Raw genomic sequence first — 27,339 nt, forward strand, 5'->3', positions numbered from 1 at the left:
CCTATGCAAAATGATTAGCAAAAAAATATAATTAAGTTTAAAAAAAATATATTGCTGATATACTAAGGTTGAATTAACATGTATATTATTATGTAGATTACCAAAGGGGAAGGGGGCAGTTATGTATCATTATTAGGAGCTTACATTCTTAAATTGCTTTATGATGATGTGTTGTAACAGTTGCGTAATCACGCTGAGAAATGGACATACACCTCCCATAACTTATAGTGATCTCCTACACTAAACATCTTTTGTTTCAACAGATTTACTAATAGTGGACAGTTTACACTTGCTGGACATCAGGGATACAGACTAAAAAACATATAAAGACACATGCAGCAACAGTCCCCCTAAAAGGACAGAGAAATATTCCCAAAAGACTTTTGTAAATGGACCTCTTGAAGAAACACCAGGACAAGAAATTCAGAGACACATCTTCCCCATTCCTGGGACAGCTGGGTGTGTGAGGTGTAGTTCAAATGTCCGATGACATCCTTCAGTGGGAGTGCTTTGTGGAGGAGAGGACAAGGAAACTAAAACAATGGAGAGGAATCAAGTGTTAACATCGTTAGTATCAATAGGGTGGACAAAATATTAGAAACACCTCTCAGTATAAGGCAATAAATCTCAACGGCACCATATATTATAGCCTCTAAAATTATCATTAAGTGAAATCAACACCTCTCTGAAAAAGGACATTATCATCTTGTATTATCAGGCTGTTGTGTGTCGCCTTACAAAGTGAGGGCATTTACTTTTTAATGGGCCTTGGTAACCAAAACGACACCAGACAAAGAGACAGCATATCTGAGTGTGAATCTGTCTCACTGCTGAACTGATTGAATCAACCTTAGGAAAGTTGAATATTCTGAAGCGAGAAGGTGAGTTTATTCAGAAACATGCTTAATAATGTCTAACTATCAATTTCCTGGCAATGTGCCTCCCCCCTCCATCTGAAATGTAATAATTTAGGTGACTTTTTATCCAGCACCATCACGCAACTATTTTGGTTTGTCCAATACATGCAAAACTAATGCCATTCCCATTAGCCTCCGCTGCACTTTCTGCTAATTGGCAAATGTTCATGCTAACACACTAAGACCATGGTATCCATTATACCTGCTAAACATTAGCATTGTTTGTCATTATGAGCATATTAGCAAGCAAAAGTTAGTATTAAGCTAAAAAAAAAAACTGTGCCTAAGAACGCTGTTGCTGGCATGGCTGCAAAGTCATGTTGCTGAACAAAAAACAAAGTCTCTGTACCTCTTGCAAGTGTATCTATTTATAGCTTTATTATTAGATGTGCACATAGATCTTGGAATTGAAAAAATGTGAATTAAAGCAATTGTATCTCTGTTAACAGTGTGGTCTTCAATGGTCGAACCAGTATATGTGACCAAAAGACAAGGGTTTGATCAAGATGCAAAATATGAAATTAACTTGTACAAAATAAATAAGAGACTGGTGATCCATGCTTAATGAACTGTATAGATACTGTAAAACCTTTTATGCATAAACCCACTGTGCACTGCTTTAGCACACAGTGTTGCGCCTGAGGCCTTTTTTAAACAAGTAAGGTGTTGCAGTAACCTAGAGGACATGCATCCATCCTCACAAAGATTTCTGGCACAGAAATAAAACCAGTCTATCAAAAAGGTGATGTTTCAGATGAGTGATGCTAAAAGATGCTGCAACTCACGAGGCAGTCCCTCTATCACCACATCATGGACCTGAATTCTTCTCACAGTTATTGAAACCTTTGAAGCTCAGCGAGAAACAGGCTAAATGAGGGAGAGGTTTGAGAGTTCAGTTTGTGACGACAGCAGTGTGGCCTTCACCCAGAATATAAATATTCATCAATGTGTCCACAGAGAGAGGAAACTCATTATAATATCACAGAGACATGGAAGGTCTACTGGCAAAACTGCATCTTTGAGTTGAATTTCCAATGTGAGTCTGATCTCAGAACGGCTACATAAGCACCAGCCTGCACTGCACTACAGGGCTGAATGGGTTTTCCCAGCAGATCGCACACAAAGATAAACAAACACACATCCTACGGCCATTTTTAAAAATTATTCTAAACCCCTGCACCTCTTGTCACAGTCTCTGCAGCAATTTATGTTTTAACAGCTCATTCACGACCATAATAATCCCTCATCCATGTTTCCGACGCGTGTGAAGGGTGTAGGCTTCCCCCATGTGTGTGGTTGTGTTGGCATAGAAATGTCTCATTGTGATGTGTGTATTTAATGTTTCACCCCTGTACCCACAGTGAGGAAAGCCTGATACCCCGCCCCCCCCCCTATGACATAAGAGAGTAGGGGGCAGATTCTTTCAAGATCTCAGCCAGCACATGCACATCAAATTCACTCCAAACTGGATGTTCCTTTAAAGTAAGAGTCTGTAGGGACAAATAAACATCTTTGAATGCTCCTCAATTTCTGTCTAGAAGCTCATTAGTGTAAAATAATGTTCTCGCTCTATTGGCTTTGACTAAAAATAATTCACTCTGAATAGATTATTATTATTATGAATTATCTGAAATTGGCCATTCTGCATCATAAGTAGGCCAACCTTACTTATGATACTTGATATATTTTGATGAAATACTTTTGTATTACATGTTATTACTTTAATTATACTGTTGTACTGATGTTTTTACTTAAGTATCTGGGGTAATTCTTCCATCACTGACCAAATTATAATACATAAATGAATAAAATACCCTTTGTAATTTTGAATTTGTCTTCCATTCATCACACTGCCCCCTTGTGGCTATCATATCTATGGAGAGCGGTAAGGGAGACAGTCAGCTGGTGCAGCATGGCATTGGAACAAGCAACCTCGGGAATGAACAGTTTCCTTATGAACGGCAAAGGTTTTAAGCTAGGTGTCGCCATCTAGTGGCAGCAGAAATGTAAACCCTTGACTGCCTACTGTCTTTATCCTCTAAAATAAAAACACACATCCAGGTGACAAGTTGTCACAATTACTTTTATTGTAAAGGTGATATTATTCCAAAATATTAATATATTAGAGGAACAGAGATAAAGAAAAGGAGGAGAAGACATATAGAAAACATCTACACAAGACTTTGGTAAGAATCTTGGGACACATTCTTATCAAAACATTCCACAGCAAAAAATAACAACATTGTCTAACAATGCTCAAAATCATATAGATCTCAATGTGCATCTACATGTACGACAATATAGCTGGGTGAAAAGCCAACTGGGAATTTGTGTCCTAGAAACAACTGAGCAATTTAAAGGCGTATAAAACACTGGAATGGCTGTGCTTTAAAGTCTGGAATATACTGTACTACTTAAGGATACCACAAGACATAACAGTTCTTTATCTTATTATTAAATCAATTTATATTTCATAATCATATTTTTCAAGATATATTATACCACAACACGTTTACAGTAATCTTGCAAAAGAACTAGTTTAAAAGCACAGAAGAATCAGCCTAGTGTAAATCCAGAGTTCTCCAGTGAGTTTCCAGTTTTAATTTGATCCCGACCTGAGCTCTGGATTTAACCAAGACAGCTTCAAGCATGTGCCGTTTCAGCCCTGAACAGAGTGCATTGGATCATTGTGCGACAGTGTGCTATGCCCTGTCCTGTTCCCAACCCCATAGTCATCCCTCCCTCCCTTCAACATCTCCCCCCTTCCCTTACTCCTTCCTAGCAGGGTTGCACATTACAAGCCCTGATCTCCTTCCTGTCCTTGCAGCTGGACAGCTGGGCAGTCTTAAACCTCTGCTTAACTGTCATGAGTCGTTCTTGAATACCTCCACCACACAGCTTGGTACAATCAGTCCAACTCGACCACGGCCTCATTTTACACCCTAAAGATTGAAACCAAGGAAAAGGAAAACAGGGAGATCATCACAATAATGCTTCTCTCAACATATTTATAATTATCTGTGTGGCATTATAGTTCTTAATTTAAGGGGGGAATACCAACCTGGATGCTCTGAGGTGACCTCAGCTCTGCCCTGTTTGCTCCTCCTCTTTTCACGCTGTTCCTTGCGTCGTTTCTTCTCGTCACTGTTGGCTTGTCCTCGGTTGCACTTCCTGATCTTACACTTCTTCCTCTGGATGGTCTCAGGACACGTGTCTCCTCCAAACTGAGACTCAAGCTTTACTATGCGTGTCCGGATCGTATGACCCTTCCCACAGGACTTATTGCACTCGGACCACTCAGTCCACTCTGACATGACACAGTCTATGGCTGAGGAGACAAATTTCAACAGAAAGAAAGTGGTTTTAGAGGAAGATGTGACAGAGTAGAAAGCAGACATGAGAGTACAGCAACTTCTGAGGAGATAGATAGATAGATTCAGTGTTCGGTGTACTGTATTGTCATGGATTACATATGAATCCATGTCGAGGTAATACAGTGCATTTAATCTTAAATTATACAGTGATACAACAGGGAAAAATGTTTCTTGTTTGCCCGGGGCTGGGATTTAATTTCACATGGCTCTGATGTGGCATCATCATCACTGCCGTAAACTTATAAGCACTGACATGAAAAATAAATACATACAGTATATATGAACAACTGTGAGTCCTAAAACCACATGGATTTACACACAAATTATGTAATGGAGACATTGTTTCCAAACTATCTCAAACGCCTTTCAATTCATTTTACTGAGGTCTTATAGCTCTGACTAACCTCAAAATCTTTGCTTATCTTAATCACATTTTCTTTGTAAATATTTCGTAAACGTCAGATTTCTGATGTAAAACTTGTATGTCATATTCAATGCACTCCTGCAAATCCTTTCATGCATTGAAGTTTGAATTTAAGCTTGAATAAGAATACAGCACATTTACTCAACCTGCATCAGCAGTGTATGTATCTGCATAAAAGAACCAGGTTGCATATCAAAGATGAATTATCTTAAATTACCATGAATTATACATGTACAGTATGTGGGTGTGTAGATAAAAAACACTTACGACACTCTGGTAGCATACACTTCTCCACCTGTTCTAACTCCTCTGTACACTCTCCCAGCTCCACGGGGGACTTAAGCATACGCTGTCGTGTCCTCGAACCCTTTCCGCAAGTCACACTGCAGTCGCTCCAGTCAGACCACGGAGTCAGCATGCAGGGGATTGTGTCTGCACACAACAGGAGTCACAGTAACTCAAATTAATCAACTCATTTATTTTAAAAGAAAAAGTGCATCATGAATAGTAGCAGCAAAACAGCACCTGGCATTTTAATCATGAAGGACAAGGGGACGAAAGCTGATTCAAAAGTTTTATTGTTCTGAGTTCATTGTTTAAGAGTTAAATCTGAACGAAAATCTTGTATGATTAAAGTTCAAAGAGTTGCTAAAGGAATACTAAATGTAAGACTGTCTCACCAGTGCTCCTCACATCTACAGCTACTGGCCCCTTGTGCCTGGTTGCTTAATGAGGCAAAAGTGAAGGAGGTGTCAGGTTAGTTGTGGTCCTGAAAATGTTGCTACTCACGACATTCTGGCATCATGCACTTCTCCACTTCTAACACCTCTGCCCCACAAATGGAGCCATCTGCAGGAGGCATCTTCACCATGCGCTCTCTCCTCTTCATGCCCAGACCGCAAGTGGCACTGCAGATGTCCCATTCGCCCCACTCTGTAACCAGACAACTGCTGGGAGCTGCAGCCAAGAGGGAAAGACGAGGCACAGTAAACCTACAATGCTACATTAGATATATAGTATGAACTGATACACTTGGCAGGGGAAAAGGGGAAACTCACAGCATTCCTCGTTGACCACACAGTTTTCTGTCTCATCTGTGGGCAGGGTGCAGACTGAGCCATCATCAGGGAACTGCTTCACATAACGCTCCCGGGAATGTGTGCCCATCCCGCAGGACAAACTACAGGGAGACCAGGTGATCCACTCTGACAACATACAGGTTGAAGCATCTGAGAGTCAAATGACAAAGAGGAAGATGTCAGCAAGCTTTACCGGAGGTTTTGCAATTTTGGTAAATGACAAAATGATTTGAAGGCACAGGAAACTCAAAACAGTGAATTTGTAGTTGAATACCGCTGGATGAACCTACCATTATCACTCATGGGCAGAATAGCTACAGTTAAAATGACAATACTTCCTAAAATAAATTACCTATTCACAATGATACCGTCTCAACCCACCCACTCCTGGTTCAAATCGCTTGACTCAATCATTACTCAATTCTACTGGAAAAATAAAACACCAAGAATTAAACTGGCCACACTACAAAAAACAAAAACACAAGGAGGACTTGAAGCTCCACATTTTTTTCACTACTCTCTAGCAAATAAACTTCAATACATTCTTAAATGGATCCACCCCAACCAATCAGACAACACATGGTTAGATATAGAACAGACAGTTTGTAAGGACATTCAGATTTCCGACCTACCATTTTTAAGCCAATCTATCAAACGCCATCCTTGTTTCAATATACTAACAATAGCAGAAACTCTGACAGTCTGGTGGAAATTCCACAAAATCACTAACATCACTTTTGCACCTTCAAATTTTACTCCCATATGGAACAATCCTGATTTTCTAAGTCACAAGATACCTCTTAATCTCCACACATGGTCCGCTAAAGGCATCACTCATCTGAAACACATCTTCAATAATAACGCCATGGTTTCATTCCCTCACTTGGTTCTGAAGTACGGCATCAGGAGCAATCAATTTTTGGAATATCTGCAACTCAAATCATCCGTTCAATCCAAACTTAACACTAAGGCCACTAACCTAGAACTACCCCCCTCAACCTCAGAATTAATTAATATCCCCTCCTCAAAAAAGTTAATCTCAAAAATATGTAGAGTAATATCACAGTCTGACAAAACATCATCCATACCATCAAGAAAATGGGAATCAGACCTGTCCATCACTCCTGATGCTGATTTCTGGAACCAAATCTGCAATAACATCTACTTCATGACTAAAAATGCCAATTTACAACTAATACAGCATAAAATACTTCACAGAATTCATTACACTGGCCAAAAAATGTTTAAAATGGGATTCACGTCAGATATCTGTCCACATTGCACTCAAAACAGCCCGGATAGCTATGTTCACGCCACCTGGCACTGCACACCAGTTAATCACTTTTGGAAAGAAATAACTGAGTCACTGTCTGTCTTCCTGGGCTGCCTCGTCCCATTATCCCCTTCACTGTGCTTACTAGGAGACATCTCAATAATACATCTGAGTAAAACAAATCGCAAATTACTCCTTGTGGCCCTAACTATCGCCAAGAAAACTATCCTCATGAACTGGAAATCAAGGAATAACACACACATCACACACTGGAGAAACTTAATGATAGAGTATATTTCAATGGAAAATCTAACCTCGTCCATCGTATACAATACAACAGAACACTACTCCACCTGGTCATCCCTCACTATGTTTCTGCAAACGTGACACCACCCATCCTATTAATATTAAAATTTGTATAGTATATATATATATTTTTGATGTATTTATTACTATTATTGATTTTTGTTTTGTTGTTTTTCTTGCCTGACAACCAATTGAAACCCACATACATGCATACTGTACATGAACATCCATATGCACACACACTTACCTGTTTTTTTTTATTTATTTTTTAATTATTATTATTATTACTATTTATTGTTTTTCTTCCATCTCAAAAGGCTCAAGGACATTCTCACACACACACACGCACATACACATATACACACACACACGCACATACACATATACACACACACGCACATACACATATACACACACACTGACTATATGATGTTTGCTGGCTTTTATCCCACTGTTCTTGTCATCCTCTTGTTGTTATGCCTATGTATTGTCTAATATTGTCTCTTGTCTTTCAATAAAAAATTATAAAAAATAAAAAAAATAAAAAATTTGTAGTTGAATAGTTGTTAATTATGTGTGTTGTCTTGCTATTGGCTCATCACTCTGGTTCCCTTAACAGAAGCAATAATCATAACATTTCAATACAAATCTCAAAGATTAAAATTGCTCATTAAGGTGATCGGTGGACGTTAAATCTCTAGAAATCATCAGCTACCACATGGACGCAGTTACTCTCAGTCTTGAGATAATTACTCACCCTCATCACTGCATCCAGGCCCCATGCAAGGCTCAAAATCCTGGGTGTGGGGGCAGGGCACACTAAGGTCCAACTGGGCCTTTAGCATCCTCTGTCTCATCCGCTTGCCCTTTTCACAAGTGGCCGAACTGCAGGCCGACCACGGAGACCAGTTGGAGTAAATACACGTCTCAGGGGTATCATCTGCAAGATGGCAAAGGGAAAAAAGATACTATAATAACCCTACACTATGCTTTTAATCTTGTATGAGAGACACAGACAGAGACACAGACAGAGAGACAGAGCGAGAGAGAGGGAGGGAGAGAGAGAAATGGGAGCAGGATCCAGACCTTCCTCTTTCTCCTCCTGGGCAATATCTGCTACAATGTCATCCACATTGTCCGGCACAACGTTGCACTGTTCGCCCTGTGGACACACAGAAACACAGTGATGTTGGGACAGACACCAGCAGTCTGTATGTTCTCTATTGTTTTGGTTTTCTGTTTGCTCTGTCTAAATCCTTCTGTTTGTTCCTAATAGCTATATGAAAGATTGACAGCTGGCAAATGAGATGGTCGGCATAAGCTTTCAAATGATCTTAATTGTGGTATCAAACAAACAGGGAAAGTACTGTATAAGAATGAAGTCCATGCATTCTGTTATTCTGCAAGTGTAAACTGAGTATGTGTGCATGTGTGTAAGTAAATGATGACAAATGGGATCATGGAATTAACTCCCCACAGCTGCCTCTAGATGCCACTGAAGGACTGCTAACCTTTTATCCCTCTCTGGTTTGAAGCCAGAGTTCCATGGGAATGTTTCAGTCCTCAAATTATAATTTTAAAAAGTCTATATTTCACAGAGAGTTATTGTAATACCAGCCATACATGTTTTAATTATCTTTTTTAAGCTTTGTGTCATTTTTATTTGCTTAAGAATAATTGACACTGGTGATGACTGGTCAAGATATTACACATCAGGGCGGCAGTTTTCTGTATGTCGTGACCCTACTCTCTTTTGCCACATTTGCTAACCCTCTCAACCATCAGATAAAGTCATAAAATACCCAATAGGTAATCTTCAAAAAAAATTGAAATATCACCTGCACATTACCTACTACTGTCTACAACTACTAAAACACATACAATTGATAACATAAATTACTTTTCAGTGAGCTTAAATCTATTTTTTGTTTAATTGGGAAAGCAGCAAACACACGTGTCGACAGGTGTCCCAATGATTTCCTTTTCACCTTGTGAAACACTACTCCCACCCCACACCACAAATACAGGGAGTTACATCAAGCATTGATCAATTGCTGTATTGATGGACAGCATTGAACTCACCGTCGTACCTGCTGAACAGTGATACAGACAATGGAAAGGTGTCTCTCCCCTCCTCTCTCTCTGCTTTTGAAGTTTTTAAATAATATACGTCTATAAACTTGAAATACTTCAAAACAACGGCAGATAGTAAAAGATGCCAGTTCTATTTTTATTGTATTCTAATTTGGTTGATTAATCAATATAGCATGGAATCACAAGTGTTAAGAGTGAACTAAGCAGGCAAACTATGTGAAGAGGAGGTGCACATCACCTCCAAATACAGCAATAAAGCAATCAGGTTTTTAAAATGTGCTGTGAGACGAAGGGGCTTATGACTGGGTCACTATACTGCCTTCTCCAGCTATGTACAACACAATTCAAGTATTGTTAGTATTTCATTATTGTTAGCAATCGCAACACTGTATGATTACCTTTATGCTACAATCATGCAATTGCTTGCAATTATGATCATTATCCTACACAAGAAACAAAGTATATATATTTGCATCAAAAGCTGACGGGTAAAAGAAGACAAACCTTTCTGGCAATGCGTTCCACCATCACCCTGGCCACTGGAGTGATGGCGCCCCCTTCAGGGTCATAGAAAGGGCTTTGTGGATGATCCAGACTGGTCAGGGGACGGATCTTGTCCTGGTGCTCAATGGGCTTGTTGGGAGACTAAAAGAAGCACACAGAAAGACAGAAGAAGAGAAAAAAAAGCTGTGGATCTTTGGGATTTCAAAAATAACACACTGTCAAGATTTTTTTTTTTAAAGCCATTACAATGAGCACAAAGTCATTCAAAGTTACTCAAAGCACAAGTCATAGAAAGGACTAGTCACAACATTGGAAAGCAGCTGGGAAGGAGCGCTGTATTGTACACGGAAGATGCTCTTATTAGTCAACAGCAAAGGTCTGCCAGCATGGGGTTGATAGAAGCACCACCGCCAGAGGCTGTCTGGCGGCAGAAGACCAGCTCATCCTTCAACCCCCTCTGAGACCAAACAGAAAGGAAAAAACAGCAGTTCTGTTTGTGTTTGTGGGAGAGAGGTAGATAGGGAGAAGGGTAATGAGAGGTCACTAATTAAAAGATACAGTAAAAGTAATGGCACAGAGAATGGATCTCATTACTCTGCTATGGGCCTGTGCCTTTAACTATTTTGTAACGGAGAGCCAAATTCCCACCTCACTTTGTTCCACTGTCCTCTGCTGCAAAATGTTTGGAAAGAGGGTTTATTTCATTAATCTTTTTAAAAAGCGTTCACATGATATTTGTGTGTTAAGTCGTTATTATCAGATACATTCTCATTTAAATAAAAGATATGGTAATATTTGTTTAATTGGCATCCAATACCTACATCTTTGTAGATGTTACATGCCATTACATCTTTATGTTATAAAGAATTGTGTATTTGGACAGAAAGAGCATTAGAGCGGATACCTGAGATTCAGTTTACTCTATACCAGGTGCTACAGACTATCACTGGATTACTTTGATCCTGAAGAAAACTTAAAAGTCTGATGATTCTCTTTTAGTGGATTTATGATCATTTATTTGCCTTGATGGACATCGGGGATAATATCGTAGATTAAAGATTTAATGTGTTCACCTTTGATTGAGATATGAAGAAAGTGTGATTTAAAAGTACCAAATTCGCTTTAGTGAGTTGTGTGTGATGGCCGCTGCTGCAGCTCCATCTGCTGACCGTGTTGATAAAATGACCAAATCAACTGGTCATACTACAATAACTAACTTCCTGTTGTTGTCCCTTAGACATAACAGAGTATCTTTGCCTTACATCTCTTCCTCGCGGGGGAGGCACACCTCAAAGTTTGAAAACCCCAGCTGTATACAAATCAAATGTTGCACTTTTAGTTTACAGAAAGTTTTACAGATGATTTCCTGTGAGACGTTTTTGCTGTTTTTAAGGATTATGGAGTTGTCCAAAAGTGTATGCATCAGACTGCAGATGGCAAGCTGAAGCTGTGTTTGCTGTGGAAAAAATATGAAATACCAGTGTGTGAACAGACTTTTTGAGAGTTCCTTTCAGTCTCCAAACATTGTCATTGTAGTCCGAGTTAAAAAGACGACAAACTCAAAGTTCCTGAATATACTTGACTTGCCCTTACAGTGCAGTTCGATTTAGTCAGTGTGAGCCACAAAGTGTCTGTAAGCAGGGAGTGGTGTATAAAGGAGTGTGTGTGTGTGCATGTGGGTGTAGGTGTGTGTGAGAGTGAGAGAGAGAGAGAGAGAGAGAGAGAGAGAGAGAGAGAGAGGGGAAGATGAGGAGTGAAATTATTCCTTGGGCCGACCAAAACAAACCAGAGAGCGCAATTCAGTGAGTTCATCGGTGAGCTTGTGTCGTCATAGAGTTTGGTTAAACATGCACACCCACAGCCTAATATGTTGGTGCTGACTGGAGACACTGAGCATGCAGTAACTCAGGGCGAGGGCGCGAGGGGAAGGTGTTAAAGGCTGTTAATAAAGGAGAATTGAATGGGTGATGACACTTGAATTGTTGCTAACTGGCAGTATGTGAGGAGGTGAGGAAGGGAGTGATTGTGAATGTGAGCAGACAGGCAGATGAAGAGGAAAAGGTTGGCGTAAGGACAAGGTCAAAACGCAAGTGTGAAGGGAAGACTCAGCTAGTGATGAGAGTGAGGAGGAAGGTGATCCAGGGAGTAAAAAGTGGACAGAACAGCACCTTGCAGAAGGCTGTGATTGCTGTGGGATTGTGGGGTTGTAACCTGAGTTGAGTCACACATTCAACATTTAGAAGCAATTTACTGAGGTGACATAATGCTTTTCAATAAACTACATTGTTTTTGTAATTAATATCAAAATGTTTCATTGTTCTGACTGACCTCATACGTCACCCCGCTGTCAGTGCCTGCGTCCCAGGGGATCAGGTCCTGGACGACCTTCTGGACCCAACCACACTCCTTAGTACACAGGTCCTCAGCAGACATACCCACATTCCAGTCTGGACTGGGCCCCAACATGGTCAGGAAGGACATGAGGTGACGACTCCGGTCCACTGAGAATTCAGCCGAGGGGGCGGACCGCCTGAGTAAGAGAGTGAGAATGAGGTCTGTGTGATTCAAAGCCGTATGTAAGTGTGAGTAAGGGAGAGAGAGAGAGAGAGATGTTAGCTGTATCCCAACTGGCCCACAAAGGTGTGTCCTTCAACAGACCTGAGGCTAGGCTGCACCTGTTCCACCTTAAATGAGATGTCCAGCTTGAACAAAAGCAAGCATAATGACGCATTTGGTTGCCCCACGTGAACTTGTAAAGTCAGACATTTCCAATTGAGTCACCAGCAGGTTGACCTCAAACGGCCAATAGAGTGTACGAGGAAAAGTTTCTGATGCAAGGTTAACAGTAAACAACAACAAAACCAGGATGCTAAAAAGTCTAAACCAGACTCTGAATAGGAGGCTGTAAAGATGTTAATGTAATAGGCAGCCAGTGGGAAGGTTTGTATAATACAAACAGTCCGGTATGCCCAAGGTTTTTGGCCCTGAGTCCATGACCAATGCCAATCTGCTACAACCTGAAAATGAGAAGGAAGAACTCATTTGTTGACATGTTTTTGCCCAAGATGCCAATATATCTAGTTTAAATAAATACATACACAGCAGCAAAAGATACACAATGTTGACTGAATATGTATCTGCATCCGATCACAAGTGTAGTCTATACTGAGTTTGTTAATAACTATTGATATGATTTGAATGAAAGTTGAACAGTTAGAACGTGACTCTTGTTATTCCTGAAACACATTTGTTAGCGTCAGAGATACCCCATCTATTTCAGGGTGTCAGAACTCGGTCACTCACACCGTTGCAAGCTCACGTGGATGTGGGGAACTTTGACTCTCCTTTAGAGAGAGAGAAAACTGAAAGATACTTACAGTGCTTACAAATAGTGACTGACAAAGCAAGGCCACATCGATCTCCACTGCACATTTGCTCTCTTCCAGGAGAGGAGGCACATCTCTGACTGTCTGTCTGGACCAATGATTGACAGCTAAACTAATTAAGAATTTTCCCAGCCAATGCAAGATTAATTAGGAGTGGGAAGATTCTTGTTGTAACACCAGACAATTCGCTAGTGATTTTCTTTTCACCTGTCATCATGCTCAATTTGACTCCAGCTAACTCAGTCCTGCCCTACACACTCTACTAATTATGGCCTCTGAGGAAAAAGCCATTATCCTCTGAGAACACACGACTTGACTTCACTCTCCGGGACCTCTGCTCAGTGAATATTGCAAGTCTGAGGTTGCCACATGGATATTTAGAAATCCGATTGATTGGATCTTCATGTTGCCTTACGACGAGCTAACAATACCAGTGTAACTGCAGTACACCTTTTAACAGTTTGTGGTCAATAATTTAATAGACTGACAATTATTTAAACTACAAGTTCTTTTGAAATGGTCAACGAGTAAAAAATATAGAAAACATTTTTTACAAATTTAGACAACCTTATTTTTCATGTCTTTCTACTATGTAAACATACACTTCTATACCACACTGCACGCACACATAAACAATATATATTGCCCGAAATAGTAGTTCTGACAGTAATACAAATTAAGAAGTTAGCTCATTAAAGGCTATATTGTTGTCGTTAAAAGCTTCATATTTCACACCGATGACAACCAGCTCATTTTTTAGCTGCTATTGAAATGTAACCCACAGAACACCAAAGCAGTTCTCTGGTTATTAGAAAGGCAGCTGACAAGAGACAAAGTGGGAATGGCGAGATGAAAGTGAGCCAGCTGAGTGTCATCGAGGTACTGTAGCTGTCATGAATGCAACTATTTTAGTCCAGAATAAGGTGATTCGGTAGAGAATAGGAGGATACAGTACAACAAGCTCATTTGGTGTTTTTGCGCCACAATCTGGTGTCATTGTATTAGTGACAGAGTGTCTGATTGAGTTTGATTAAGAATGGATGCAATTATCTTTCACGCTAATTGTGTTTGAATTCTGGGTTTCTACAAAAATTTAACTAATAATTGAACTAATAAACTATCCTGTGAAAGTCTTTCAGTTAGGGAGGGATTTTATTTTAATTTTACAAGTAATATTTCATTGTGAGGTGTCATGCTGGACAATGTTGAAAACACTAGTTTGGTAAACTCAAATTGTTAGCTTAGGTAAGCATTGCTTAAAAAAAAAAGAAGTGGCACTTGAAAGACATGTTGCAGTAGCCTGATCTCATACTGAAGCTACATCAACCGGACTGGCATTATTAGTGTATAACTGCTATCTCAGTGCCTGCTACTGATATACTATAAGTCTTTGTCTGTGTAGTTAGTCAGGGACATAACTAACATTGCATTGTCAAGTTCTGAATCAGCAAATGCTTTCAGCAAATGACTCAACTTCAGCCTGGGCCTCATCTCCTATAAGTATAATGTATTTATTTGTAATGTGTAATGGTACAGAACAGTTTAGACAGCCATCAGAACATACCATGCTATCTGTACGAGGAAGAGCGACCACACTGCCCTGCCATATAGGGACGCTCCAATTGGCTAAACAATTCAAAAAAAATATTCGTACAGTAATTTGTGGTATATAATAATATTTTTAGACTTGGAATATACTGTTTTTTACTATTACGGCACAAGGCCACTTCCTACTCTTCCTACTGAAAAATAAGTATTTTTACAATGAAACTTGCTTCCAAGCTGCTATTTGATCTAATTACAGGACAGTTATTGTTCCACTTGAGGTTTGCGGAAGTTAACGTGTATCTTTGAAGAAGCATAGAAATGATACCAGTAAACAGCGCTATTATAAATTTGTTTGAGGATAGGCAAGCAAAATAACTGACTCAGACCCCTATATGGTCAGGAAGCCGTGATGATTTGTGACATTTATTGGTTGGTGACCTATTTTATAATCCCAGCGTTTTAGGACTACCGACTGAGTCATTTGCATGGGTTGACTGAGAGACTGATTAACAAAGGCATAGGATCAGATTTTAAATTTTTAAAAAGTGTGTGTTCATTCCCTTCAGAGTCAAACATTCTGTGGCAGTGAAAGGACTATGAAGTGGGACAGGCTCGATTAGCAACAAAATTACTTTCCGTCAATATGCAGTGTGGTGCCAAAGCAATTGTAACTTTAATGGACTATATAGATCACCACAGTAAGCTATTAAGCATATTGTTTTATCTTATTTTATTAAATTACTGACGGACCTCTGTGGATGTGCTTGTTAATTCTATTGGGTTTGATTTATTTTCTAACCCTGGAATGTATGGACAGGTGATTAAGTAATCTGCTATTTGTCACAAGGATCTGACTAGTATACCTTATTTTGTGGGAGATATTTTTCTTACCGTACACAAGTTTATTTATTTTTTTCTATTATGTATTGAGTCTGAGGAGAGCCACTGCAGTAGGCATACTGCTGTAATATGTGTGATAATGGCTGTCACTTCAGCTCCATCCCTTTTTCGTCTCCCTAAATCTACTCTCCTTCCACATCTCTGCTGCTTTGCCCTTTGTTCCCGCAATCACTTCCGTCCTTATAACCAAATGAAATTGCAAGCTTGGTTTAAGAAGAGGCACTAACCTAAAATGAAGCACTAGTAATGTAATTAAACCCCAGTCTTAACCAAAGCATTATTTAATCACTTCCTTATTCTGTGTGGTTGCTCTTTTCTCTTTCTGTATTTTTCTCTTCCTGTCTCTCTTGTCAAAGCAAGGACTATTGAAAGATTTAATTGACGATTATTAACTCTAATTGAGAGAAAAGCTTTGTGTTAAATGACAGCAAAATTCCCTCTGTATACAGACATGCATACATCCGAAAAAGCACAAACATGTTTTAACAGAAATATGCATCTATGCATTTTCCATGCAGCACATTACACGTAAAGCTAATGAACTCTCTGAGGACCCTTTTAAGACTTAACAGGGTATGTTTTCCAGTTAAAACGAAGACTTTCTTTAGCCTACGTCCATGGTGAGGACACCATCATGTAGTTATCGATACAAAACGTCCTTCCTTTTTCTTGCTCCAAACCAACATAATGGATCTGATGTGCTGTCCACAATCACTGTGTGAAACAATAATTAATTGGTTGCCCGTACGGCATAAAGTAAGCTAATTAGTGGATACCATTGCTTCTATTCCTGTGGTCTTTATTTTGGAGACTAAACCCATGGCCCTCGCTGAGGCCCTGTGGTTGAGGAAACAACACTGCACAGGCCTTTGCCACTGAAGTTCTTCTGAGCCAACAAGCTTCTTGTTTTTCTCATGAATAAGAGATTAAATGGCTCTTATGAATTTAGGAGTAAATGAGCATGCACACTGTAAGCATGTTGTGGCTGGCAGTTTCAGGGCACCTTTGAGCCGGGTTTTTACTGATCAGCAAGCTCTGGGTCCAACTTTGGATACTAACTTCTTACTGTAAGTTCTGCCACCTAAAACCTTAGGACCTACGGTATCGTGTTTGGGAATCATTTCTATTAAGTGGTTAGAATATTTTGGCCCATTAACTACAACGTGTGAATGCTTTATATAGTAAGAGTTGATTATCTTCAAAAGCATGCCATTAAGTTTTTAGATTGATGTCTTACATTGCAGTAATTTTAACGTGGTTTGACTTGAAAACTGCTCAGGACAATCCATCACAGAGGACATATCTCCTAAGGAGCATGCTGAACATGTTCTGTGCCCTACATTTTAATGAGTGCATCTGGCAGATAAGTGACTGATTTACTACGACCTTAACTTCTAAACACGTTAAACAATATTGTCCAATTTAAATAAAGGAGCCGCCACGACCCAGACGCTACAGAGTTGCTCAAGAGTGATTAAAGTATATTACAAATTCACAGCTGGGGTGAGACAAGTACTAGAGGAACGTTAAAACTAGTAAGTACGCTGTTTGCTAAAGGTCAGCTGTCAATCAACAACTTCTTACAAACTACTTAAAGGTAATCCTGTTTTTACATAATGCCTTACTTCATAAATGTTTGTAATGTAAGAGTTACATGACACTTTAGACTTAACAGACAGAACTACAAAAGCAGCACGACTTTTCACTTGACTGCTAAGTTCTATACCCCATCACTCCTGATGTCCTCCTGTCCAATGTAATCTATTTTTTTTTAACTTAATTTAAGCCTCTGACATCCAAGATACTAAATTTATATAATAATAATTATCTATAGTAGGATATAGTGGGTCTTCTGTTCTCTATGGTCTTGAATATCATGGACAGCATATTGATATACAGAAGACCTCTATGATAGCTTTAATAAGATCGAGAACAGAGGAAGACTACGTAATACTGTAATTTAAATTCACATTTTTGAAAACCACTGGGTGCGTGTAAACTTTGCATAATTGTGAAAAGTAGATGATTTGCAATTTGTATAAAATGTTTGATTAAACTTGCAGAACCAGCAGCAAAATCAGAAGCAGATGTGTGGTGAGAATATGATGATCAGGATATATTACTTACACACTATGTGGTTGCCAGGCTGGCCACTGTGCTTTCATCTTGATGACTGTCAGTACGTCATCACCCTAATGAGGAGGGACAGACAAAAAGACACAAAGGTTCAATCTCGGTACATTGAAACAGTTGATGATTGACTCTTGAACCAAAACGCTTAAAGGATAAGTGGATTTTTTTTTTCATTTTCAAACTTTAATCTATAAAGTCATTATGGTCAGTGGATATAGATGGTCTGTGTGGTCAAAAGAGCAGAAGCAAGGTCCAAGATAGTATGAAGGAGTACAATCCAAAGCAAGAAATCTCTGTCCCAATCTACTTCACACTTCGCCGGTGTGTTGCTGTGGACCTAAGGACGTGCATTATCAAAGTTGGTGCAATCTGTACACGTGACACATTCAATAATAATAAACTTTGCAGTTCACTTTTGCTGCTGGATGCTGGATGTACTAACGCTACAACCAAACTCTTCTTCACTTCCCTGGACTTCTAGGTACCAACAAACAGCCTGCTCCAAACGGGCACGTGTCCTGACAACGCTGCATGCAGCAATACCAGGGTCCAAGCAATCAGCCCACTCCACATACGGGCACTGCACTTGTACCATGAAATCTAATAAAATACCAAACAACAACTGAACATGGACATTATAAGCATAACACATTTGGTAATTGCAATTGCAGAGCCATTGTATATGATTAAATTGTTTTGTATAGTGTTTGCGTTATTGTGTCGAACCCCTGTTGGATGCATTTTATGTTTATATGCATACTATGGGAAACCTAAAAATACTCTTTCTTTTGAGCTAGGTTTGTGTTAAAAGTGGTACATTAGCCTGTACTGTATTTACCCTCAGGTACTAAGATAGTATGCATAGGACACATGAACACATGAGGATGAGAATCTATCATGGTGAAAATTAATTCTGCCGGTGTGAGGGTCGATCAAACTTGCAACCTTCCAGTCAAATGCCCACAGAGGGGCAGAGGGCACGGGCACAAATGTTCTATTCAGACAATGCCAGACAGATTAAGTGTTTACTTTCCATTCACATTATTGCTTTCATTAAAAAAAGGTATGTAAGTATAATCACAATCTGCTAAATTGTTGCAATAATGTGAGTAACCCTGGTCAGAAAGGGTTACTTTCTGACCCCCCCCATCTCTCTCTTTGTGTTATTGAATTTCATTGCAGCAAATCTGACAGGCTGATAATAAGCACAACAGACTAATCCCATTTCAGATCCAATGATGTTACTGATGGGATGTGCTTGTGCAAAGGATTCACAACGCGACACAGTATTACATTATTTGGGAAGCTTCTAGTAAACATAGTCAATGAAATACTTGCAGAAGAATAGCTGCTGACAAGTGCGAAAAGTCAAGGTGCTGTTCTGGTTTGGGTTTTCAGGTGAATTCACACAGTGACGAAATGTTTTGGTTCGTTCTTCAACACAAGGCAGCATGTTTATCTATTTTGAAGATACACTAGAGCTGTGCCAGTGCAACTTCTTAAGTTACTGCAGGTAAAAATACAGAACGAGAACATTTTGGTTTTATTAGAGCATCACTCTCCTAAATGTGATGTAGAACAGATGTTTTCATTAACTTATTTCCCTGGCTGAAGTTGAAAAGAAAGGAGCTGGTCTTTTGAGGACTAGAGCTAGCGAATATTGCTGTAAGACCTTTAGAGAAACAGATAACTCACTACCAGCATTATCCAAGACAGTGACAAGGATTGTGAGCAAGCTAAAAAAAAAAGACCTTCGCCCACCATTTAGTCTGTTGGCAGCCATTTGCGGAATCGATTAAACCGTCAAGATGCGACTCATAACTGCTGAAAATGACAAATTTCATGTTTTGCAACTCCAACCCCAGAAACAACATCAGTTTGCTCAGTCTCTCTCTTTCTCTCTCTACTTTGCTCTTGAACATCCCACAATAACCATACCTGAATGGCCAAACAATAGGGTTTTTAATCAGCTTAGCCTCCTGGAATTCTGAAAAGGTCTGCTTTAAAGGTGGGAAAAGGTTGGAAAATGCTTTTTTCCACCATTAAGTGAAAATGAAATATCAACGTGGAGACTACTGTGTGGATTTTAAAGGGGTGCAACTCTGAAAGTAATTAGTTTTTTCTTAGGATAGGACAAGCTGGACTCAGCTCCTTCCCCCAAAGTGTCGGTAAGCAAACTTGTTGCAAGATTTATTTATTTATATACACACTCCCAAACAAGAAACACTTTCCATGGATGAGGGAAATCAGCTAATTACACACAGAAAATGCAATTAAGCAAACTGACCAGCGTGTTTGTGGTGGCAGGACATGGACATTAAAATCAAGATGAACCTTTTCTATGATTTTAGTTTAAAAAAAACGTACTAATTTAACTATTTCCTCTGCACTAAATTGTATCATATAAGAGAGGATATTCATCATGAAAGCCTGTAAAACATCTAGCCTAAACAAAACTACGTGTGTATTCACATACACACCCACCACTGCCAGGACCTCCCCCACATGCCCACCTGTGTCACAGAGACTTAAATCTTATTGAAACTTTTTCATAATATTTATACTCCCCAATGCATCATACCATTGAGCTAAACTTTCCCCAGCATGTGTATAAAACAGGGTACAGAATCTCACTGTTGGCTCTCATTCCCTTCAGCCCTAATTGAGTCTTCAGTCAAATGTAAAAAGTCTCTGTAGGATCAATATAGAGGATGTAATCCAATATTTCCCATAATTACTTGCTAATTACCAGAGACCCATCACTTAGCAATTCCCTAGACATTTTGATGGAATGGATACATTTTATAATTAATTGCAGACTTGTCAGTATAGTGTCCGCAGGCTGTAGCCAGAGGATCATCTGCCCCTCGGGACAGTACTACTCGGGACAGTACTACTCGGGACAGTACTGTAATTTTCATCATCACTGATCTTCTCTTTTGGTGAAGATGTATTTGTAGCATCAAAATGTATTATGTTTATATTGTATTTGATGCTGGAATGTACTTGTCCTGTACTGTCTGTTACAGTCTCACAGTTATAAATACACACAAAAGATAACTTCTGATACATTGGGTTCAGTTTCTTGTGTGGCAAGGGCAATTTTAATTTACAATTTACTTTTAAATGTTTTGCGCTTATGTTGCTTGAGCTGCACACTCGTATTTTTCATCTTAGTCACTAAAAGATTTATGGAAATCAAGAGCTTTACACAAGCAAGGAGCCTCCTTAATCACCAAAAGCACAACTTGCAAACTTCAGCAAGAATATTAATCGACCAAGCCAGGGACCCTTATTGGACTGCTTTTGACAGTGATATGAGTTGTTACAAATCCTCAGACATTCCTTAATCTTTCTTGGCATTGTTCTAGCAGAAAACATCTATGAAGTTGTGTTGTTTCCTCCATTTGAAAATAACTACAGTATACTTGTTTTATCGACATAAAACATAATAAAATGGAGACAATTGACGTAGATGCATTTTTCCATTTCTGTTTTACATAAAAAATGTAATGTATACCTATTCACACAAATTCATTTAATTTCTCTGTTGGCATAATTCAAGCAGGGCCAATCCTGCAGCTCTCCTTGAAGGCTACAGGCACTTTGTGTCTGTGGAAAGACACAGGATGTTAACAACTCACCAGATTGCCATGAAATTGGTAAGGATACTCATGGTCCCCATGATTCCGAACGACTCTGGTACCCTGACATTTTATCGAACAACATCCTCAGGTCAGAGCTCCCCCTTGATCACTGATCTGGTGACAGGGGTTATACGTGTAGTTTTTTTCCCACAACAAAAGAACAGCCTTGTTTTTGTCTTACCAACAATGCGTTTACATAGTAGTGATATATAAACTACTACAGGAAGTGTTGTGCTTTCAGTCTACACTCGAGGTGTATGCTCCTTTTAAAGGGAATTAACTGAAGTACATTCCAATGCAAGATTTGAATGCTTTGTTTTCCATTAGCTAATGTTGGAGTGAATTGTATGTAACCCCATCACTGAGTAAGTCTCTCTCAGTTTACAAGTAGCCAATGTGTATAGTTGGAGGAAGAGAGCATGCGCATGTCATGTTTCAGAACAGTAAATGAAGGATCTTTCAATTAACTGGTAATTGGAAATCTTACACCACTAATTAAAGAATCCACTCCTTGCTTTATGTCAATGGCAGGCAGAGAGGAATAGAATTTCAAAGATGAGGCTTTGTGTAAGTAGAGTGTCTGCTGCTTGAATGGTGTGTCTTTCCCACTAATGACAGGGATGTCTAAAGCTGAACCCTATTAGCAATGTAACTTGTCCCATGCTTCTTGCCTGTCATTTCCTTCTACTAATTTAATATTAAGCAAAAGAAAATCTGTAATTATGTTGCATCCTGCAGGGTGGTGGCTGAGGGACAACCTCTTAGCAACTCTTCAGAATTGGCTCAAGAAGTGTATTTTCAGGTTATATACGGCCATGCAGATAATAATAAACCCACATAGTGATTCTCAGTGCTTTCACATTTCAAGGTTCCCATTTCAGCTTTCTCATTTTTAATTGAATTCCCAATTTATAACATTGTTCATGCTGACTAAGTTGTATGGCCTTGAGACCTACCAAGCTCATTCAAAACCCGAGCTGCTTCAAAATATATTGTCAGTCAATCAAAAAATAATGCAGATTTATTGCTGTCTTGAATAGATGCATTTAGGAAACAAATTGCTTTCACTGAATAAATGAATACTGATGCATACAGTTGATCTTTGTCTTTTGTCCTGTTCTGAGCAGTCCTGTTGTTACCTATGACATTATTTTCCATCAATCCACTGAGAATCACCATCACTTTTACAATTATGCTCCAACATATCTAAAAGGAATACAAATCTGTTCTTTTAATCATCATATTGCATTGATGCATCATGTTGTGCATCACAATCCCTGTGTGTCATTAATCACTGTCAGATCACAGCAGCCGGACACATCTGCCCAACTGGACAAACACCACAGCTCGAATCACAGAGTACAAAGTGTGACTTATTAAAATGTTCCTTACAATAACACAGCATCTGCTCCAATTCAATTACTCCACAATATTCCAGCAAAGCTAGGGCACATTTATCAATGTCTGGCAATTAATTCACTCATTATGTTTTATTTTTCCAAACAAACACTGGGTGTTGTATGGCAACTCATTTAACAATTGATAAACCACATTTCACATCATGTGGCAGAGAACTATACCGCCATGAATTATTACCAAGTTGTTATACATGCAATATTACTGATGAAATGTGCAAAGTTAGACAAGCAACATTCTGTATAGTGGGCATGTGAGTCAACAGTCCCTCACACTGAGGAGACCCTAACCCAAGGCGGGCTGAGGTTGTAGTCTTTAAATATTGCCTCTGTGAGGTAATACTTAATTAGTGCATGGTACTCTCCTTGGCAGAGAAAACCTTAGCAACCCTCAGGTCTTTTTCTTTTCTCCTATTACCAGGACAACTGTGTAGGGGCGTAATAGGTAATATGTGCTTTATTGTACTGCTGCGGTGAGGATCTGCCTTGTTTTGAGTGTTTTCTTTTTCTTCTTCTTTTCAAACGGATCCACACACACGTACACGCACTCACACACATATACGCCGTCACACTTATTGCATACACACGTGGCGTGTAAGCGCAGACTCCATTTTGTGTCTTATTGCCCCATTAAACAATTGCTGCCGCGCCGCCATTGTTAAGTCTCGCGTGACGTAAACCACTACGTGAATATACCCGCCATCTTGCTCGCTCTCTTTCTCCTCAACCTCCTACATACACACACAGACACACACACTCCCCTCACCATGTGATCGTTTGTTGCTTGAAGGTATTATGCTTGTAATTGTATAATAGATGTTTGTTTGTGTATATTATTGATTTCTGATCGGTATTGTTAGGTAAATAAACTCATTATATCTTAGGAGCAGTTTTCTGTGATTATTTTGTGTAATGTGTGGTGATAATAGCTGGTTGGTAAAGTCACTGCTGGGATTCAACCCTTCACTGTTCCCTCTGAATGTGGAATAGTATACTTTTTGAGACTTAATCCACAGTTTGGTTGTTGGTCCCTGATCCCAGGGTATTGCCCCATTATTGTTAATATATGTTAATAATCATTATTGATATTAATCATTTTATTTTTATCAATAATTACATTTTTATACTTACTAGAAACCAAACCCGCTCCTGCCAGATTCCAAATATTCACTTCTTACTTTGATTTCACAAACCAAGGTAAAATAATTAATCTCAAAGGAACCCTCAAAAACATCATAACATATCTTTCCCATTATAACATTGTTATCCTGTTAGAAGGTTTGGACCATTGTTTTCCCACCTGTGAGTCCTGGAAGTCAGTGGGTTCAGTTTACTTCTGTTAGCTCCTCTGTATACTAGCTTGAACATTTTTCTTTTTAATACGTTTGCTTATTCAAACCAGCTTATGTTGTGAAAAAAGATCATTGTTAAAAGCTCAGTGGAGTCCTTTCCAGAACAGAGAACTGCTTGTATCAATTAGAGAAGACACATCATGCAGTACGGATGACATACTCTCTTATCTTGGATGGAAAAGATTCATATTGCATGAATAATTTCCATCTAGTCCTGACAAGCGCAGTGAACCTTCATTTGTAATGCTTGATTTAGCATTTGTAATTCCCTGTTAGGCAAGGAACGGCATTTAAACTGTTCGTTGCAAATAAGAAATGGTTAACAGAGGCACTGTGTTAATATGGTTTAATATCGCCTGCTTGCTCCACTGACATTTGTAATGGTTTAATGTGAACATGGGCAAGAAAAGCAGCTATACAGAAGTCTATGTGCTTTCTCGCTGCAGAATAAACAATCGAAAACTACTCAATCAACTACCTTAACTCTGCTTAAAAAAAGCAGTTTAATACAGCATTCATGTTATGATAGCGATATTTATGTGTTTGTGAAAACACTATACAGATGATGTCAAAGAATACCTGATGATTAAATACACAAACATCTCTATTAAGACTGGATCTAAAGTCATGAGTACGGATTTGGATGTATGAAAGTAACCTTGATTATACATTTAAGCAGCAACAAAATTAAGAAATTAAAACATCGATAAAAGCAGTTCTGCAATCTACTACTTGCTCTGGTTTGAAAATATTTTTCAGATTTTAGCCTAACAAAGACTTTTTTGTGAGACTTCTCAAGAACATTAATGCAGATACAAGACTGGAATAACACTGCTACTCCGTCAAGCTGTCATAGAGCTACCATAGAGCCCACTCTGTCCCTAACTGAACTCCCTGATTAAATATTGTCTTTTTTTGGGATGAATTAAAATATTGATTTCCGAAAGAAGCAGACAGACAAAAAGATAAAGCCTACAGACCACTGTGAATCACTACATAACCTGGATATACTAATGGTTATTCCCAGCTCCTGGTGGCTATGTAAACACAATGAGGGAGGTAGCATCCCTTTACCCTTTACGCAATAGCAGGAAGACATCTACATGAAGCAGTAACAGATGGAACTTCTTTTTTCATATCCCATTGGAATATCAGCAGTACATACTTGTATAATCACCATGCTAAAAAGATCATTAATGCTAATTACCATGCAAATACCTCTGTTAGATTTTCACCTAATTAACATTGGAAATATGAATTTCCTCTGAGTGCAGAACCATGCTGATAAGCCATTCATATACTTTGTCATCACTATAATATGTCAAAGTAACCTGACAATTGTGCCATGGAGAATCAAATCAAATATAGTTGGAGAATGACCGCTGCATGATTTCTACTTTATCTCTTGCTGCAATTTGAGATGCTGAAAAGTTCACATTTTCTGAACACAAATAATAAGCAACTTCAAACTACTAAATACGCTTTTGTTTATTATATTGTTGCTTAACTTTGTAAGTATTTACTGTAGTTATGTGTCAGATAGATTCTACTCAGGCTAAAGATGGTAGAATACTTCATTCTGCATTCAAAATGGTCAAATGATTCCCTAGGAGACCACAATTACGGGAAATTTAAGAGCTGGGAGCCAAAGCCCCGCTTGGTCTAAAGGGAGCCTTTTCCCTGGGTGAGAGAGAAGCTCCTCTGATGTTGTTATCAAAGTTCTACCCAGGAATATCTGATCTGTCTGTCCCAGCACATACTCCAAACTATTAATACACGCAAAAAATTGCTTCGAAATTCCAATGGGATGCAGGCTGGCTGTTATCAGCACACAGCGTAAAGGCTTACACAGCCTTCAGGTGTTAATTAAATCTCCTCTGACATACCCATATCCTGCCTTGCAGAATAAGCGGCAGATAGGATACTGCATAGGTGAATTTACTTCAGTCACACCGATCTTGCTCAAAACAGAAGAGGAGAACGTTCCGCAGGGTCATGACGAAACGTGGTGACAAGAGAATTGTCCGTGCTTAAGGCAGATGAGTTTGTAAGCGCTGACTACTTCTCTAGAGAGCTGTGAATTGATTTGCTGACTGTGGTTGTCCTCGGTGGCAATCTCTGAGCCTTGCAGAGTAGTCTGGAAGCCTATCGTGCTGCCTGGCACACTCATTCATCAAGCAGCCTGAGCCATTATACAGGCAACTCCAGCAGACCTGGGCCCAGGGCTGAGGGATATTATTAGAGATGAATCGAGGTAAGTGCCTTTGATGACCCGGTTCAGCCTGTCTGTCGCTCTCTAGGCTTTCTTTCCGTTTGCTTACTTTCATTCTTACTTCCAGAATCCTTGCTCTGTAAGGAGGTCAGTGGCCATTGACGTTAGATGTACTGCACTGCAGAATGTATAACAATCCTAAAACTGCCCACTGCTGGTAGGAAAACACAATTCTACCAACTCAGGCTAATACCTGATCAAATTAAAGCCATATATACTCCGTCCATTTATCATATATACAACATCAGAGATGTCTTTTACATCCTCATTGAAGCACTATTTCACAAACAGCTATGCACTAGAATCAGTCCAAAACTCACAAGAGGCATTAACTCCAAATTACCTCAAAGTGGGAAAAACAACAAAAACATGCTAAAGGGAAATTGTTACTTTGCATTTATAAACAGTATGAAAACTAAAGGGACTGTCAGAGCTATATCTCTTTACAGAATGTTTGCCCAAACAGACAATATATGCTGTAGTCAGCCCTGATAAATCAAATGGAAACCACAACGCAGTATTTATGATTGACAACTTTCCAATACACTGCTACAACGACTGGCCAGCTTCATTGCCCTAAGGTCCATCATCCAATATGAAGCCAACCTAAGCTGATAACATAAACATGTTTTTTTTTGTTCTCTCTGCAAGCAGAGAACAATCATAACCACAGAGTAACTATTATTACTGTGGGTGCAGAGAGAGAGAGAGAGAG

The 27,339-nt window shown here is 39.2% G+C and overlaps 1 protein-coding gene across 1 annotated transcript in view; it reads right to left on the reverse strand.

Annotated features, from left to right (window-relative positions):
* Positions 1–3,695: 3,695 nt before the first annotated feature.
* Positions 3,696–27,339, reverse strand: part of spon1a (spondin 1a) — a 60,912-nt gene continuing 37,268 nt past the window's right edge. Inside the window, exons 7-16 of the mRNA XM_076110128.1 lie at positions 17,933–17,997; positions 12,300–12,501; positions 9,972–10,112; positions 8,460–8,535; positions 8,131–8,313; positions 5,774–5,944; positions 5,505–5,672; positions 4,983–5,147; positions 3,979–4,245; positions 3,696–3,859 (exon numbers count right to left, since the gene is read on the reverse strand). Of these exons, the coding sequence (XP_075966243.1) occupies positions 3,696–3,859; positions 3,979–4,245; positions 4,983–5,147; positions 5,505–5,672; positions 5,774–5,944; positions 8,131–8,313; positions 8,460–8,535; positions 9,972–10,112; positions 12,300–12,501; positions 17,933–17,997 (1,602 nt within the window). The remainder of the gene's footprint in view (positions 3,860–3,978; positions 4,246–4,982; positions 5,148–5,504; positions 5,673–5,773; positions 5,945–8,130; positions 8,314–8,459; positions 8,536–9,971; positions 10,113–12,299; positions 12,502–17,932; positions 17,998–27,339) is intronic.

This window comes from Anarhichas minor, unplaced genomic scaffold (genome assembly GCF_050575085.1).
Source record: "Anarhichas minor isolate MPS153535 unplaced genomic scaffold, ASM5057508v1 ptg000042l, whole genome shotgun sequence".
Taxonomy (NCBI): domain Eukaryota; kingdom Metazoa; phylum Chordata; class Actinopteri; order Perciformes; family Anarhichadidae; genus Anarhichas; species Anarhichas minor.